The following is a 15,934-nucleotide window of genomic DNA, read 5'->3' on the forward strand; positions in this document are numbered from 1 at the left end:
TTTTTGATAAAAACTCAACTCGTCGTGTTTGGAGGACAAAGAATGCTGAGTTGCATCCAAAGAACACCATACCTACTGTGAAGCATGGGGGTGGAAACATCATGCTTTGGGGCTGTTTTTCTGCAAAGGGACCAGGACGACTGATCCGTGTAAAGGAAAGAATGAATGGGGCCATGTATCGTGAGATTTTGAGTGAAAACCTCCTTCCATCAGCAAGGGCATTGAAGATTAAACGTGGCTGGGTCTTTCAGCATGACAATGATCCCAAACACACCGCCCGGGCAACGAAGGAGTGGCTTAGTAAGAAGCATTTCAAGGTCCTGGAGTGGCCTAGCCAGTCTCCAGATCTCAACCCCATAGAAAATCTTAGGAAGAAGTTGAAAGTCCGTGTTGCCCAGCGACAGCCCCAAAACATCACTGCTCTAGAGGAGATCTGCATGGAGGAATGGGCCAGAATACCAGCAACAGTGTGTGAAAACCTTGTGAAGACTTACAGAAAATGTTTGACCTGTGTCATTGCCAACAAAGGGTATATAACAAAGTATTGAGAAACTTTTGTTATTGACCAAATACTTATTTTCCACCATAATTTGCAAATAAATTCATTACAAATCCTACAGTGTGATTTTCTGGATTTTTTTTCTCATTTTGTCTGTCATAGTTGACGTGTACCTATGATGAAAATTACAGGCCTCTCTCATCTTTTTAAGTGGGAGAACTTGCACAATTGGTGGCTGACTAAATACTTTTTTCCCCACTGTACACTGCTAAAAAAAACAAAGGGAACACTTAAACAACACAATGTAACTCCAAGTCAATCACACTTCTATGAACTCAAACTGTCCACTTAGGAAGCAACACTGATTGACAATACATTTCACATGCTGTTGTGCAAATGGAATAGACAACAGGTGGAAATTATAGGCAATTAGCAAGACACCCCCAATAAAGGACTGGTTTTGCAAGTGGTGGCCACAGACCACTTCTCAGTTCCTATGCTTCCTGCTGATGTTTTGGTCACTTTTGAATGCTGGCGGTGCTTTCACTCTAGTGGTAGCATGAGACGGAGTCTACAACCCACACAAGTGGCTCAGGTAGTGCAGCTCATCCAGGATGGCACATCAATGCGAGCTGTGGCAAGAAGGTTTGCTGTGTCTGTCAGCGTAGTGTCCAGAGCATGGAGGCGCTACCAGGAGACAGGCCAGTACATCAGGAGATGTGGAGGAGGCCGTAGGAGGGCAACAACCCAGCAGCAGGACTGCTACCTCCGCCTTTGTGCAAGGAGGAGCAGGAGGAGCACTGCCAGAGCCCTGCAAAATGACCTCCAGCAGGCCACAAATGTGCATGTGTCTGCTCAAACGGTCAGAAACAGACTCCATGAGGGTGGTATGAGGGCCCGACGTCCACAGGTGGGGGTTGAGCTTACAGCCCAACACCGTTCAGGACGTTTGGCATTTGCCAGAGAACACCAAGATTGGCAAATTCGCCACTGGCGCCCTGTGCTCTTCACAGATGAAAGCAGGTTCACACTGAGCATGTGACAGACGTGACAGAGTCTGGAGACGCCGTGGAGAACGTTCTGCTGCCTGCAACATCCTCCAGCATGACCGGTTTGGCGGTGGTTCAGTCATGGTGTGGGGTGGCATTTCTTTGTGGGGCCGCACAGCCCTCCATGTGCTCGCCAGAGGTAGCCTGACTGCCATTAGGTACCGAGATGAGATCATCAGACCCCTTGTGAGACCATATGCTGGTGCGGTTGGCCCTGGGTTCCTCCTAATGCAAGACAATGCTAGACCTCATGTGGCTGGAGTGTGTCAGCAGTTCCTGCAAGAGGAAGGCATTGATGCTATGGACTGGCCCGCTCGTTCCCCAGACCTGAATCCAATTGAGCACATCTGGGACATCATGTCTCGCTCCATCCACCAACGCCACGTTGCACCACAGACTGTCCAGGAGTTGGCGGATGCTTTAGTCCAGGTCTGGGAGGAGATCCCTCAGGAGACCATCCGCCACCTCATCAGGAGCATGCCCAGGCGTTGTAGGGAGGTCATACAGGCACGTGGAGGCCACACACACTACTGAGCCTCATTTTGACTTGTTTTAAGGACATTACATCAAAGTTGGATCAGCCTGTAGAGGGGTTTTCCACTTTAATTTTGAGGGTGACTCCAAATCCAGACCTCCATGGGTTGATACATTTGATTTCCATTGATAGTTTTTGTGTGATTTTGTTGTCAGCACATTCAACTATGTAAAGAAAAAATTATTTAATAAGAGTATTTCATTCATTCAGATCTAGGATGTGTTATTTTAGTGTTCCCTTTATTTTTTTGAGCAGTGTAGTATGTAGTATATACTCATTAAGTATGTAGTATACAGTATGATAATATGGGTATTCGAACACAGCTTGTGTCTACACATCCCTCTTCCCTTGCCGGTGTGAAAGAGAATTTGCTACAGCCAGGCTAGGCCAGGTTTGCTTTAGTTTTGAATGTTTTACTGTCCTGGTGTTAAGTACCTGATCTGTGCACATGTTCCTACAACTGACGAACCACAACCTGAGAGACAGACCAATAACTCCTACAGACTAGAGGTCGTGTTGCAGCCTTCCAGCCTACACACCCACACATACACGCACGCACGCACACACACACACACACACACTGTAAGAGCCTGCCCTGCCAGACAAATGCGGGCTGTCACAGAGAACGCGGGTGCACATTTAAAATCATTAACAAGGCCCGGCTAAAGAAACAGCCTGATGCATATCAAGGAACAGGCGGATTCATGCCAAGCCAACATCATCCCCTCCCCTTCTAGTCAGGGCCCCTTGCACTAAGAGCTATAGGGGCCAGACATACTTCCATTATGGTTTAAGAGTCATGGACTACAATTTTAAGGGACATTTTTTTCACTGTATATGTCCATTCATATGATATTGACATCTAATATGTGTCATAAAAATCTAGAATTTCCTCACTACACGCAAATACGAGTGTTTCTGCATCTCACCGGTAGAAACGGGCCATGTACATTTCATGGTTGTAAGCAAACCACAATATCCAGAATTCATAGCGATTTCAGGACGTAGTACCGCCCCTGTCGAGGTGGATCCAGCTGAGAATGGGTGTCAACAGGTAGCTAACATTACTCACTGGACCAGCCACTCGTTCATAGAACATCAGCTTGCGAATAACTATTTATTTATATTTTTGTGATGACAACACCTGTAAAGTTTAGTTATGGGATGGTGCTCACTACATGGATGTGCAAACTACAAGCAAGCACAGGCTGCAGGGGTAAGATTTCATTGGTTACCTTACTAAGAAGTCGAGCAGAGGTAACGTAGCTTGCGAACTACATTTGTTTATATAAACCAAAATCTAGCTAGCTTTCATAATACGCAGGTTAGACATTCCAAAGCAAATCAATGTAATTAGCCAACTGCTATCTGGCAATGTGATTTGTAACTTTGCAAGCGAATGTTAGCTACGTTAGGTTATGTTAGCTACAGCCTACCGGACCATATCTAACCGTTAGCTAGCTAAATAACTACCGCAGAGGCTAACGTGACTGGCCTATGTGTCTACTTACAGAGTCCGATCCCATCAACATCTGTAGTGGCATCAACACCAGGAACTATTTTAAGTCATCTTTGCTACTGTAAATCTTTCAATGACTCCATGATGAGCAAATAAATACACTGGAGCTAGGCATAAACATGGTCTGTGTCTTGTTGTCATAGTTGGTGTGTTTATAAGTAGACTACAACTTCTACTGTAGTTCTCTCTGTATTATGGAGGCTTAGTTGATTGTTTATGTAAAGCTTGAAGTCTAAATTTGAGAAAATCTGAGTTATTAGTAAGGAGGGGATGGTGTGGGTGACTGACTGGTGTCTGTTGGCGGTAGGTATTGTGTGTGAAGGTTAGTCAGCATGATCTATTGACACGAGGGGGATGGGTGGATATAGTACCTTGTTTGAGTGTGTATTGATGGAGACAAAGTTGTAAAATGTTGGCTAATCACTGACTACAGACTAATCCTGCTGCTGCTGATGATGACCTTGACACCAGCTTTAGTAGTAGAGATCCTGTAGATCCATTGGATGAAAGCTTTCAGCCGGGAACAAGCTCATGCTCAACATCATCTGACTCGGAAGAGGAAAATCATGCACAGGGCTGGCAAGAGCCAAAGTGTGAGTCCAAGGTCATGGAGCTCATGAAGTTCTGCCAGACAAGCTGCCATTGCCCAACATAAGACAAGGTTCAACAGCTGAAGAATATTCACGACCCTGCCTGGAACATTCAACCAACACAACATCCATATTCAGTTAGACTGATGTTATAGTATAATATAGAATGCCTAGTATGCTCACAATTGCATTGTGGTATAGATATTGCTAACTCTTTTACATACAGTGCCTTCGGAAAGTAATCAGACCCCTTGACGTTTTCCACATTTTGTTTCGTTACAGCCTTATTCTAAAATGGATTAAATAAATAAAGATCCTCAGCAATCTACACACAATACCCCATAATGGCAAAGCAAAAACAGTTAAAAAAAAAAAATGGCTTATTAAAAAAACCAAAATAATAATAAAAACCTTATTTACATAAGTATTCAGACCCTTTGCTATGAGACTCAAAATTGAGCTCAGGTGCATCCTGTTTCAATTGATCATCCTTGAGATGTTTCTACAACTTGATTGGAGTCCACCTGTGGTAAATTAAATTGATTGGACATGATTTGGAAAGGCTATATAAGGTCCCACAGTTGACAGTGCATGTCAGAGCAAAACCAAGCCATGAGGTCGAAGGAATTGTCCGTAGAGCTCCGATGCAGGATTGTGTCAAGGCACAGATCTAGGGAAGGGTACCAAAAAATGTATTCAGCATTGAAGGTCCCCAAGAACACAGAGTCCTCCATCATTCTTAAATGGAAGAAGTTTGGAACCACCAAGACTCATCATAGAGCTGGCCGCCCGGCCAAACTGACCAATCAGGGGAGAAGGGCCTTGGTCAGGGAGGTGACCAAGAACCCGATGGTCACTCTGACAGAGCTCTAGAGTTCCTCTGCGGAGATCGGAGAACCTTCCAGAAGGACAACCATCTCTGCAGCACTCCACCAATCAGGTCTTTATGGTAGAGTGGCCAGACGGAAGCCACACCTCAGTAAAAGGCGCATGACAGCCTTTTTGGAGTTTGCCAAAAGGCACCTAAAGACTCTCAGACCATGAGAAACAAGATTCTCTGGTCTCATGAAACCAAGATTGAACTCTTTGGCCTGAATGCCAAGTGTCACGTCTGGAGGAAACCTGGCACCATCCCTACGTTGAAGCATGGTGGTGGCAGCATCATGCTGTGGGGATGTCTTTCAACGGCAGGGACTGGGAGACTAGTCAGGATCGAGGCCAAGATGATCGGAGTACAGAGAGATCGTTGATGAAAACCTGCTCCAGAGCGCTCAGGACCTCAGACTGGGGCGTAGGTTCACCTTCCAACAGGACAATGACCCTAAGCACACAGCCAAGACAACGCAGGAGTGGCTTCAGGACAAGTCTCTGAATGTCCTTGAGTGGCCCAGTCAGAGCCCGGACATGAACCCGATCGAATATCTCTGGAGAGACATGAAAATAGCTGTGCAGCAACGCTCCCCATCCAACTTGACAGAGCTTGAGAGGATCTGCAGAGAAGAATGGGAGAAACTCCCCAAACACAGGTGTGCCAAGCTTGTAGCGTCATACCCAAGAAGACTTGAGGCTGTAATCGCTGACAAAGGTGCTTCAACAAAGTACTGAGTAAAGGTCTGAATACTTATGTAAATGTAAAGTAGACATGGATTGCATTCAAGACTAAGTTTATTTGCTCTGGAGACCGAGGTGAGTTTACACAGCAGTATGCAGGAACAGTTATGGCAATGTATGACATATATTGTATACAGTTAAGAAAAATATACTACAAACGCCTATAATAAATATTACAGTTCTACAAAGGGAATACTTGCATATGGTGTGTTTGGTGGGTGCAGTGAGATGTTCGGAGTCACTTTGATACAAGGGGAGACTGTTGTTATGGACCTTTGACATCTCCTCTTGAGTCATCAACTTATTTGTAGCCGACATACTGTCCATCCTCCTGTAGCTCAGTTGGTAGAGCATGGCGCTTGCAACGCCAGGGTTGTGGGTTCGATTCCCACGGGGGGCCAGTATGAAAAATGTATGCACTAACTGTAAGTCGCTCTGGATAAGAGCGTCTGCTAAAATGACTAAAATGTAAAATTGATAAATTTGTATAACAATTTCCAAAAATAATCTCTAGGCCACTAAGCAGTATTGTCTGTAAGAGAATTACAAAAACACTGTTATGGGAAATTGTTGTGTACTGTCTGTATTCCTACTGTAGCAGCACGATGCAGAATATTACACATCCTACAAACACACGTTAGCTAGCTAGCTATAACACACAGGTATAGACTAATACGAGTCATAAAGCCAAAAGTAATTTAATTACTCTTTGTCATCATCATCAAAAAAATTCTCCAGTTTTAATCCTAGTAAGATGCACTGAGGCAAGCTAGGCTAGCTAGCTACCTATAACATTACGCTACAGTACATTTTGGGTAAAGAAAACAAAGCTAGCTCAACATGGCTAGCTTGGCTTGTAGTGTTACTAGCAAGCCCTGTTATGGCCGAATCGATCACGAAATTATACTGTCCTGAATAACACTGCATCGTGTGAAAAGAGAGCTTATATTGCTAGCTAGCTACCAACAGCAAAACAACTTACTTGTTTGTCATTTGCCTTCCTGGTCTAGCTGGTCTAGGCTGCCGCCGCCAGTTGATCTTAGAGGATCTTAGATGTCTCCAGCACACTCCTATCCATGTGTGCAATGAAACTTCTATGGTCTGTCACAGACACACGATCCATCGGAATCTGACCATGGCTCCCCGTCGCTGCTTGCTGGTCTCGCATTTCTTGTACTTGTTGTCTCAACTCCTCTTCAGTGTATTCTGGCTCAAATTAATAGGGCAGTATGTCCCTATGTTGGTATGTAAAAGAACATCAAAAACTGCTTCATCGTCCAGCTTTTCTTGGAAAGAGGAATCATCAGAAGCAGCCATTGTAATTATTTAGCCATCTCAGATAGACAGTGCACGGTAACATACAGTGCCTTGCAAAAGTATTCATCCCCCTTTGCGTTTTTTATATTTTGTTGCATTACAACCTGTAATTTAAATGGATTTTTATTTGGATTTCATGTAATGGACATACACGAAATAGTCCAAATTGGTGAAGTGAAATGAAAAAAAGTACTTTTCAAAAAATTCACAAATATTAATAACGGAAAAGTGGTGCATGGAAATGTATTCACCCCCTTTGCTATGAAGCCCCTAAATAAGATCTGGTGCAATCAATTACCTTCAGAAGTCACATAATTAGTTAAATAAAGCCCACCTGTGTGCAATCTAAGTGTCACATGATATGTCACATGATCTCTGTATATATATATATACACCTGTTCTGAAAGGCCCCAGAGTCTGCAACACCACTAAGCAAGGGGCACCACCAAGCAAGCGGCACCATGAAGACCAAGGAGCTCTCCAAACAGGTCACGGACAAAGTTGTGGAGAAGTACAGATCATGGTTGGGTTATAACAAAATATCCGAAACTTTGAACAACCCACGGAGCACCATTAAATCCATTATTAAAAAATGGAAAGAATATGGCAGCACAACAAACCTGTCAAGAGAGGGCCACCCACCAAAACTCACAGACAAGGCAAGGAGGGCATTAATCAGAGAGGCAACAAAGAGACCAAAGATAACCCTGAAGGAGCTGCAAAGCTCCACAGCGGAGAGTGGAGTATCTGTCCATAGGACCACTTTAAGCCGTACACGCCACAGAGCTGGGCTTTACGGAAGAGTGGGCAGAAAAAAAAGCCATTGCTTAAAGAAAAAAATAAGCAAACACGTTTGGTGTTCGCCAAAAGGCATGTGGGAGACTCCCCAAACATATGGAAGAAGGTACTCTGGTCAGATGAGACTAAAATTGAGCTTTTTGGCCATCAAGGAAAATGCTATGTCTGGCGCAAACCCAACACCTCTCATCACCCCAAGAACACCATCCCCACAGTGAAGCATGGTGGTGGCAGCATCATGCTTTGTGGATGTTTTTCATCGGCAGGGACTGGGAAACTGGTCAGAATTGAAGGAATGATGGATGGCGCTAAATACAGGGAAATTCTTGAGGGAAACCTGTTTCAGTCTTCCAGAGATTAGAGACTGGGACGGAGGTTCACCTTCCAGCAGGACAATGACCCTAAGCATACTGCTAAAGCAACACTCGAGTGGTTTAAGGGGAAACATTTAAATGTCTTGGAATGGCCTAGTCAAAGCCCAGACCTCAATCCAATTGAGAATCTGTGGTATGACTTAAAGATTGCTGTACATCAGCGGAACCCATCCAACTTGAAGGAGCTGGAGCAGTTTTGCCTTGAAGAATGGGCAAAAATCCCAGTGGCTAGATGTGCCAAGCTTATAGAGACATACCCCAAGAGACTTGCAGCTGTAATTGCTGCAAAAGGTGGCTCTACAAAGTATTGACTTTGGGGGGGGTGAATAGTTATGCACGCTCAAGTTTTCTGTTTTTTTGTCTTATTTCTTGTTTGTTTCACAATAAAAAATATTTTGCATATTCAAAATAGTAGGCATGTTGTGTAAATCATATGATACAAACCCCAAATAAATCAATTTTAATTTAACATTTTAGTCATTTAGCAGACACTCTTATCCCGTGCGACTTACAGGAGCAATTAGGGTTAAGTGCCTTGCTCAAGGGCTCATCGACAGATTTTTCACCTAGTCGGCTCGGGGATTAGAATCTAGCGACCTTTCGCTTACTGGCACAACGCTCTTAACCACTAAGCTACCTGCCGCCCCAGGTTGTAAGGCAACAAAATAGGAAAAATGCCAAGGGGGGTGAATACTTTCGCAAGCCACTGTAGCTCCCATGAACCTGTAGGATCTAGTACTGCACCCGTTTTTGAAAAGCCTGCCTTCGAGGGTGGGAACACAATTGGACAAGGAAGTAGGGCTCTCGTCAGGCTGTAGTCTTTACAAAGCTCAGGAAAATTAGTCAACGTACATATCCTGCAATGACGTGGCAGCTAGGAACATATCTACTCGCTGCTAGCGTGATCGTGCAATTGGCGAAACACAAAGGCCACAATAATTGCTAAAAAACATGACTAAATAAATGTTTTGATCAGACAGCAGGCTCAATCAACCAATGACATCATTGGTTGAACTCTCCCGGCACGAAAATTCTAAAATACCGCTGAGGTGCATAATTATGTCTGAAACACCTCTCATCACTCATAATTATGTAGGAGACTGGAAAAACACCCCAAATAATGTATAGCGGTAAAGTTTCCCTTTAACTAGCAAGGCATGTCTCCATGAAACTGAAATTGAGTTTTGTTAGTAAGATGCTGATGTTCAACCTGCCAACGTGTCCAGGGCAGGCCAGTGAAGGGAAAAGAGGTACTGTAGTTGGAACTTTGTTCATTTGTAATGACTTGGATGTTTTACCATTGAAGCTTATGCAGACATTAGAGCGCTTTTATTAGGCCTTTCACTGAGAGTGGTCTGATGATCCTTCAGTTAGTTACCCTTTGACTTAACAGTAGTTTCAATAGAGTTGAGTGAATGAGGCCATTGATATTGGTTACTTTGAGAAATATACTAGGAATAATACACTATCATATTGATTTATTCACATTATGCCCTATATCAGGGCTCTTCAACCCTGTTCCTGGAGAGCTACCGTCCTGTAAATTTTCACTCCAACCCTAATCTAGCACACCTGATTCTAATAATTAGCTAGTTGATAAGCTGAATCAGGTTAGTTACAACTGGGGTTGGAGTGAAAACTTACAGGAGGGTAGCTCTCCAGGAACAGATTTGGAGAACTCTGCCCTATATTCATATTCCTGTTATTATATTCATACTAATTACAGGACCAGTGAAAAGACTGATCAAAAAGACAAAAACAAATGAGAAACATAGAGCTATAACTATGTAACGAAGTCAGTATGGGTGTAAATGTTCTACTTTCGCTGTTGCCAATGCGTGAATAAAGAATGTATGATGATTATAGTTTGGTGATGCAGGCCACCAAGCCATTCATTAAACAGTAAAAATGTACGACTGATAAGTTCTATTAACATTTCAGTGGTGGGCCCTCGCTAGATGTCTTTGTCCATCTCAGAAGGAAGGACTTCAGAGTCCAGTTGAACCGCTCCGCCATGCAGTCATTTATCATTTATAATGTTAAACCTCTGGAGGCGAGAACAAGGTCCTCAGTCCTCGTTATGGGGAGAGATCATCACATATACTCACTGATGATAACATGAGGTCTCATATTTAATACATGAGAGGTCTCTCTCCCTCTCTGTCTCTCTTTTTGTCTCTCTTCCTCTCTCTCTCTCTCCCTCCTTCCCCTCCCTCCCTCCCTCCCTCTTCTTCTTCTTCTTCTTCTCCTCCTCCTCTTCATCAGCACGCTGTTCCCAGCATGCTCAATTGACACTTTCTGTTTCTCTCACTCTTTCTCTCACACTCTCTCTTTTTTTCCCACCAGACCGGATGGACACCCACTACGGGTATCATCACATAAGAGTTGCCTGGCAGCTACTTTCCATGAAAATAAAAATAAACTATCCCACCTTTATATTACTTACAATATTATTGACAACTATCACAATTCTTTGGTCTATGTGGGTTTGAAGAATTGCAAGTGTCCGATATAGGGTACAGTACATTCCAAGACAATAAATATAATTAATATTTTTGGAAACAATCTTTCACCATTTCTTTGAAGAGGTGCCATTGAGGGCAGAGAGAAGCGTCCTATTTTTCTTAAATCTATTTCTCTAAACAATTAATGCTCATATGGCTTTGCTTATGGCAGGTCACCAAGCTTATCATTAAATATAACTTACCAATGCCACAATATCAGATACAGCTCATTAGCATATCAAAAGGTACTTCCCAGTCCTCGCCGGTGTCAGAGGAGTCTGATGCACTGTGTCGTCCACTGTTACCACAGACAGCTTTAGTAATTTACAATGTTTATACTCATGAGGTAAGAACAAGGTCTTTCACCCTCATTATAGTGTTTTTTCTTCATCACCCAGTCTCTGACATCCTTGAAACATGCAGTCCCTCTCCATATCTCTATTTTTATGAGTGGGTCAATAAGCCACTATGTAAAGCATACACCAACATGGACCACCGAAAGAAAAACAATACCTAAAGGCAATATCTGAAGCATTTTAAAATACACATATTTTACCTTCTGCACAATCAATTTCAGTCAAGAAGTATTTTATATTGAAAATATTTTCAGAATGAAAATATTGGAAGAATACTTCTGGAGATACCGTATGACAGGGGGACACCTATAATGTATTTGATTTGGGTATCAAAGAAGCTAACTTCTGACTGGGAGCACTGCTATTGTGAGAGAGTGGAGAGTGGAGAGAGGGGAGCAGTGGGAGGTTTGGAGAGGTATAGTTGAAGGTGGTAGCTCTTAGTCACAGTGCTGTAAAGTAAGTAAAAATACTTTGAAGTATACTTAGGTCGTTTTTTGGGGTATCTGTACTTTACTATATATCACTGACAACTTTTACTTTTTCTCCACTACATTCCTAAAGAAAATATGTTATTTTTACTCCCATGCATTTTCCCTGACACCCAAAAGTACTAGTTTTCGAAAGTTCAGGCAGGACAGCAATATGGTCCAATTCACGCACCTACTAATGTAACTCGTTGTCATCCCTATTGCCTCTGATCTGACAGAATCACAAAACACAAATAATGCTTTCATAAATTATGTCGGAGTGTTCCCCTGGCTATCCGTAAATATAAAAAACAATACAATTGTACTGTCTGTTTTTTTTCCAAATATAAAGAATTTGATGTATAGCATGTACTATTTACTTTAACTCAAGTATGACAATTGAGTACTTTTTCCATCACTGTACTTAAGTACATTTAAAACCAGATACTTTTAGACTTTTACTCAAGTGGTATTTTACTGGGTGACTTCTACTTTTACTCAAGTATGACAATTGAGTACTTTTTCCACCACTGCTTAGTAATTCATACCTCTGGTCACTGTAGTGGGAGACGGTTTCTTTGGCAGGTCTGAGAAGCTGCTTCCAACCAGACCTGATCCCTTATGCTCCTTCTTCTCAGTGGCTGTCGGAACAGAGGTCTCCATGGTGGACAGTAGGGAGTCAGAGTCAACCTAGAGAAACAGAGAGGGAGAAGGAGAGATTAAAGCAAAACGTCGAAAGCCAATAAAAAGGTTATTGACACTCAATACATTTTTTACTAGGATATTTTGGAATGAGGAGGTGGTTTTGGTCACAACATATGGACACACACACGCGCGCACAGAAAAAACACATTCACTGGTTGTATCATTCCATGTGTTTCCCCAGCAGTGCCCGAGTTGGCAACAAAGCGAGCTCTACAGATTTTACACTCTGTCCAACACTGTGTATAAAATTTGAGAAATTAATGAGAAAGAATCTGCTTGAGTTTAAAAAAAAATCCAAACTATTCAGTTCTCTGACATGAAGCAGACTTCTCTTAGGTAAAGCAGAGTGTTGCTGGTTGCCAGGCACTGTCTGGGGCACAACGACACAAAAGGAGAAATGAGTCTAGCTACCATATTACATAATCTAGCGTGTCTGGTCCTAGTCTTCTCTCTTGCACAGTTAAACTAAATTGAGATATTTAACATTTCGGCAGAGAATAAAAACAAAACGCCCATCCTTTTGTTTTGACTGCATGTCATAAGAAATATCCCTCAGGATATAGTTCACAAATAATACATGAACGTACTGTAACTACCATGTTTATACATAGTTTTAAGAGGTCACTCAATACGAAAACTTGCACTGAAATACAGTGCCTTCAGAAAGTATTCACACCCCTTGACTTTTTCAACATTTTGTTGTGTTACAATGTGGGATAAAAATGTAATTGTCATTTTTTTGTCAACGATTTACACAAAAAACTCTGTAATGTCAAAGTGGAAGAAAAATCATGAAAAATAAAACACTAATATACCTTGATTAGATAAGTATTCAACCCCTTGAGTCAATACATGTTAGAATCACCTTTGGCTGTGATTACAGCTGTGAGTCTTTCTGGGTAAATCTATAAGAGATTTGCACACCTGGATTGTGCAACATTTGCCCATTATTCTTTTCAGAATTCTTCAACCTCTGTCAAATTTGTTGTTGATCATTGCTAGACAACCATTTTCAGGTCGTACCATAGATTTTAAAGCAGATTTATGTCAAAACTGTAACTTGGCCACTCATGAACATTCACTGTATTCTTGGTAAGCAACTCTAGTGTAGATTTGGTCTTGTGTTTTAGATTATTGTCCTGCTGAAAGGTGAATGTCCCAGTGTCTGGTGGAAAGCAGACTGAACCAGGGATATTCAATGTCTGCTTTTCTTTTACTCATCTACCAATAGGTGCCCTTCTTTGCAAGGCATTGGAAAACCTCCCTTTGTGGTTGAATGTGTGTTTGAAATGCACTGCTCGACTGAGGGACCTTACAGATAATTGTATGTGTGGGGTACAGAGATGAGGTAGTCGTTCAAAAATCATGTTAAACACTATTATTGCACACAGAGTCCATGCAATGTATTATGTGACTTGTTAAGCAAATTTCTACTCCTGAACTTATTTAGGCCTGCCATAACAAAGGGGTTGAATACTTATTGACATTTCAGCTTTTCATTTTTAATTAATTTGTAAAAATTTAGAAAAACATAATTCAACTTTGACATTATGGGGTATTGTGTGTATGCCAGTGACAAAAAATATATAATTAATCAATTTTAAATTCAGGCTGTAACACAACAAAATGTGGAAAAAGTCAAGGGGTGTGAGTACTTTCTGATTGCACTGTAGATACAGCTTTTTCAGTTTTTCAGTGTAATACGTTCCTAATGTCCTCATAGTAAAGATGTGACAAGAACACACGCTCAGCAGTCTGTCCTGAGCCACTATGACACCACTATGTCAACACATTTACATGTTTGTTTGAACGGCAGAAGACTTGGCAGCAAGCCATTTGTTTGAGTTTGTGGAACCTACACTATTATCATCGGCCAAGTGCAAACAAGTAGCGGTCTAAAGCTAAGAGAGAAGGTCATTCCATACTCTCACTAGGCACTAGCTTGTGGTCATGGTTATCCACACTGGTTTTACTCTTTCGTGCGAGAACATGAGGGTTTCCTTATTGACAGTGTCCAAACAAACCTAATTGATTTAATTCATGATCTTATTAATCATGATTTCCCAACTGCCTACGAGAGATAACTTGTGCTATCTAATTAATGGGTCAGATATTGACAATTCTGTAGTTCTTTAGGACTACTCTTCAATGTAGTGTGACACATTCAATGTGGTAAAACACACTTAAAACAGCTCTGCTGTGGTGTCAAAGTGAAGTGACACAGGTTCCACACACTTGTTAACAGACGTGGGCACTTGGCAGTCAGAACTTTAAATGAATGCAACATATACTATGTTTTACACTGTTTATATCGCTGAACTCATATACTAAAAATGTTTAAATTACTTGACAGGTTCAGAGCTTAAGAAAACAAACAGCACTTACGCATGTTCTAGAAAAAAAATTCAGACTAAGTCAGAGCTCTCTCACTATTAAAATTTTAACACCACAGGCTTTGAGTTATGGCATACAAAGTATTTGCAGTATTTTGGTATTTTAGAGACCAAATAGGAACTTCTCAACTGATGATACAATGTCTTTCCAAGAATTAGTCTATATGCTTTGGTAATACATTGATTAAATATGTATTTTCTGTTATACACTAGTCACTGTGAGCAGTACTCACAGAACTCGATCAAGTAATTGAATGTGTGCTCATGTATGAAGTATTCTTTATGGTTTCATGTGGTCCTCCAACATGTTGTGTTCTATTGGAGGTAAGGTGGACCACTGGCTATTGGTATGACCCGTCAAAGGTGCCAGTCACCCATCCCGCTGCCCGTCACCGTGCCAAGGTAAGCCGATTAAGAAGTGGCCAGCTAACAGGTTTAGAAGGCATCTGTTTATAAAAGTTGTCTTCCCTCTAGCCATCTTGTCACTAAGGTTGACAACTCAATCATAAGACATTTCCTTTTTTACGATCACAATCCAAAGTGTTTTATTTAGGAATTGGCAACAAAGATGTTTGTTTAACAATCAAAGACAATCAAAGGCTCTTGGATGAGCCCCAGAGCACATCCTAAATCCTCAACATCAGTGTCTATCTGTGTTCCGTGGAAGGAACCCTAAAGAGGAGAGAGTTTCTTCTTGATAACATCACAGGAAGGCCAGAAGATCATCAAGGAGCTCAGCCACCCGAGCAACAGCCTTTTCACCCCGCTACCATCTAGAAGGCAGAGACAGTACAGGTGCATCAAAGCTGAGATCGAAAGACTGAAAAACAGCTTCTATCGCTAGGCCATCAGACTGTTAAATAGTTACCACTAGCCAGCCTCTGCCCAATACCCTGCCCTGAACCTTAGTCACTGTTACTAGCCGGCTATCACCTTGTACTCTACCATGCACCTTAGAGACTGCTGCCCCATTTACATAGTCATTGACCACTGGTCACTTTAAGAATTTTGACATACTGTTTTACCCACTTAATATGTACTGTATATTTTCTTTATACTGTATTCTAGTCATGGCTCATCCTATATAATTACTGATGTACACACCTTTTCTATTCATATACTGCCCATACTGTCTATACACACCATTATATACATTGCTACATTGATAGTTCTGGTGTTTCTTTCTTTCTTTATATATATTTTTTGGATTTGTGTGT

The 15,934-nt window shown here is 41.8% G+C and overlaps 1 protein-coding gene across 1 annotated transcript in view; it reads right to left on the reverse strand.

Annotated features, from left to right (window-relative positions):
* Positions 1-15,934, reverse strand: part of gli2a (GLI family zinc finger 2a) — a 104,314-nt gene that overhangs the window by 75,006 nt on the left and 13,374 nt on the right. The window contains exon 2 of the mRNA XM_041844724.2: positions 12,168-12,309. Coding sequence (XP_041700658.1) covers positions 12,168-12,282 — 115 coding nt within the window. The 5' untranslated portion in view covers positions 12,283-12,309. The remainder of the gene's footprint in view (positions 1-12,167; positions 12,310-15,934) is intronic.

Source organism: Coregonus clupeaformis, chromosome 23 (assembly GCF_020615455.1).
Source record: "Coregonus clupeaformis isolate EN_2021a chromosome 23, ASM2061545v1, whole genome shotgun sequence".
NCBI lineage: Eukaryota > Metazoa > Chordata > Actinopteri > Salmoniformes > Salmonidae > Coregonus > Coregonus clupeaformis.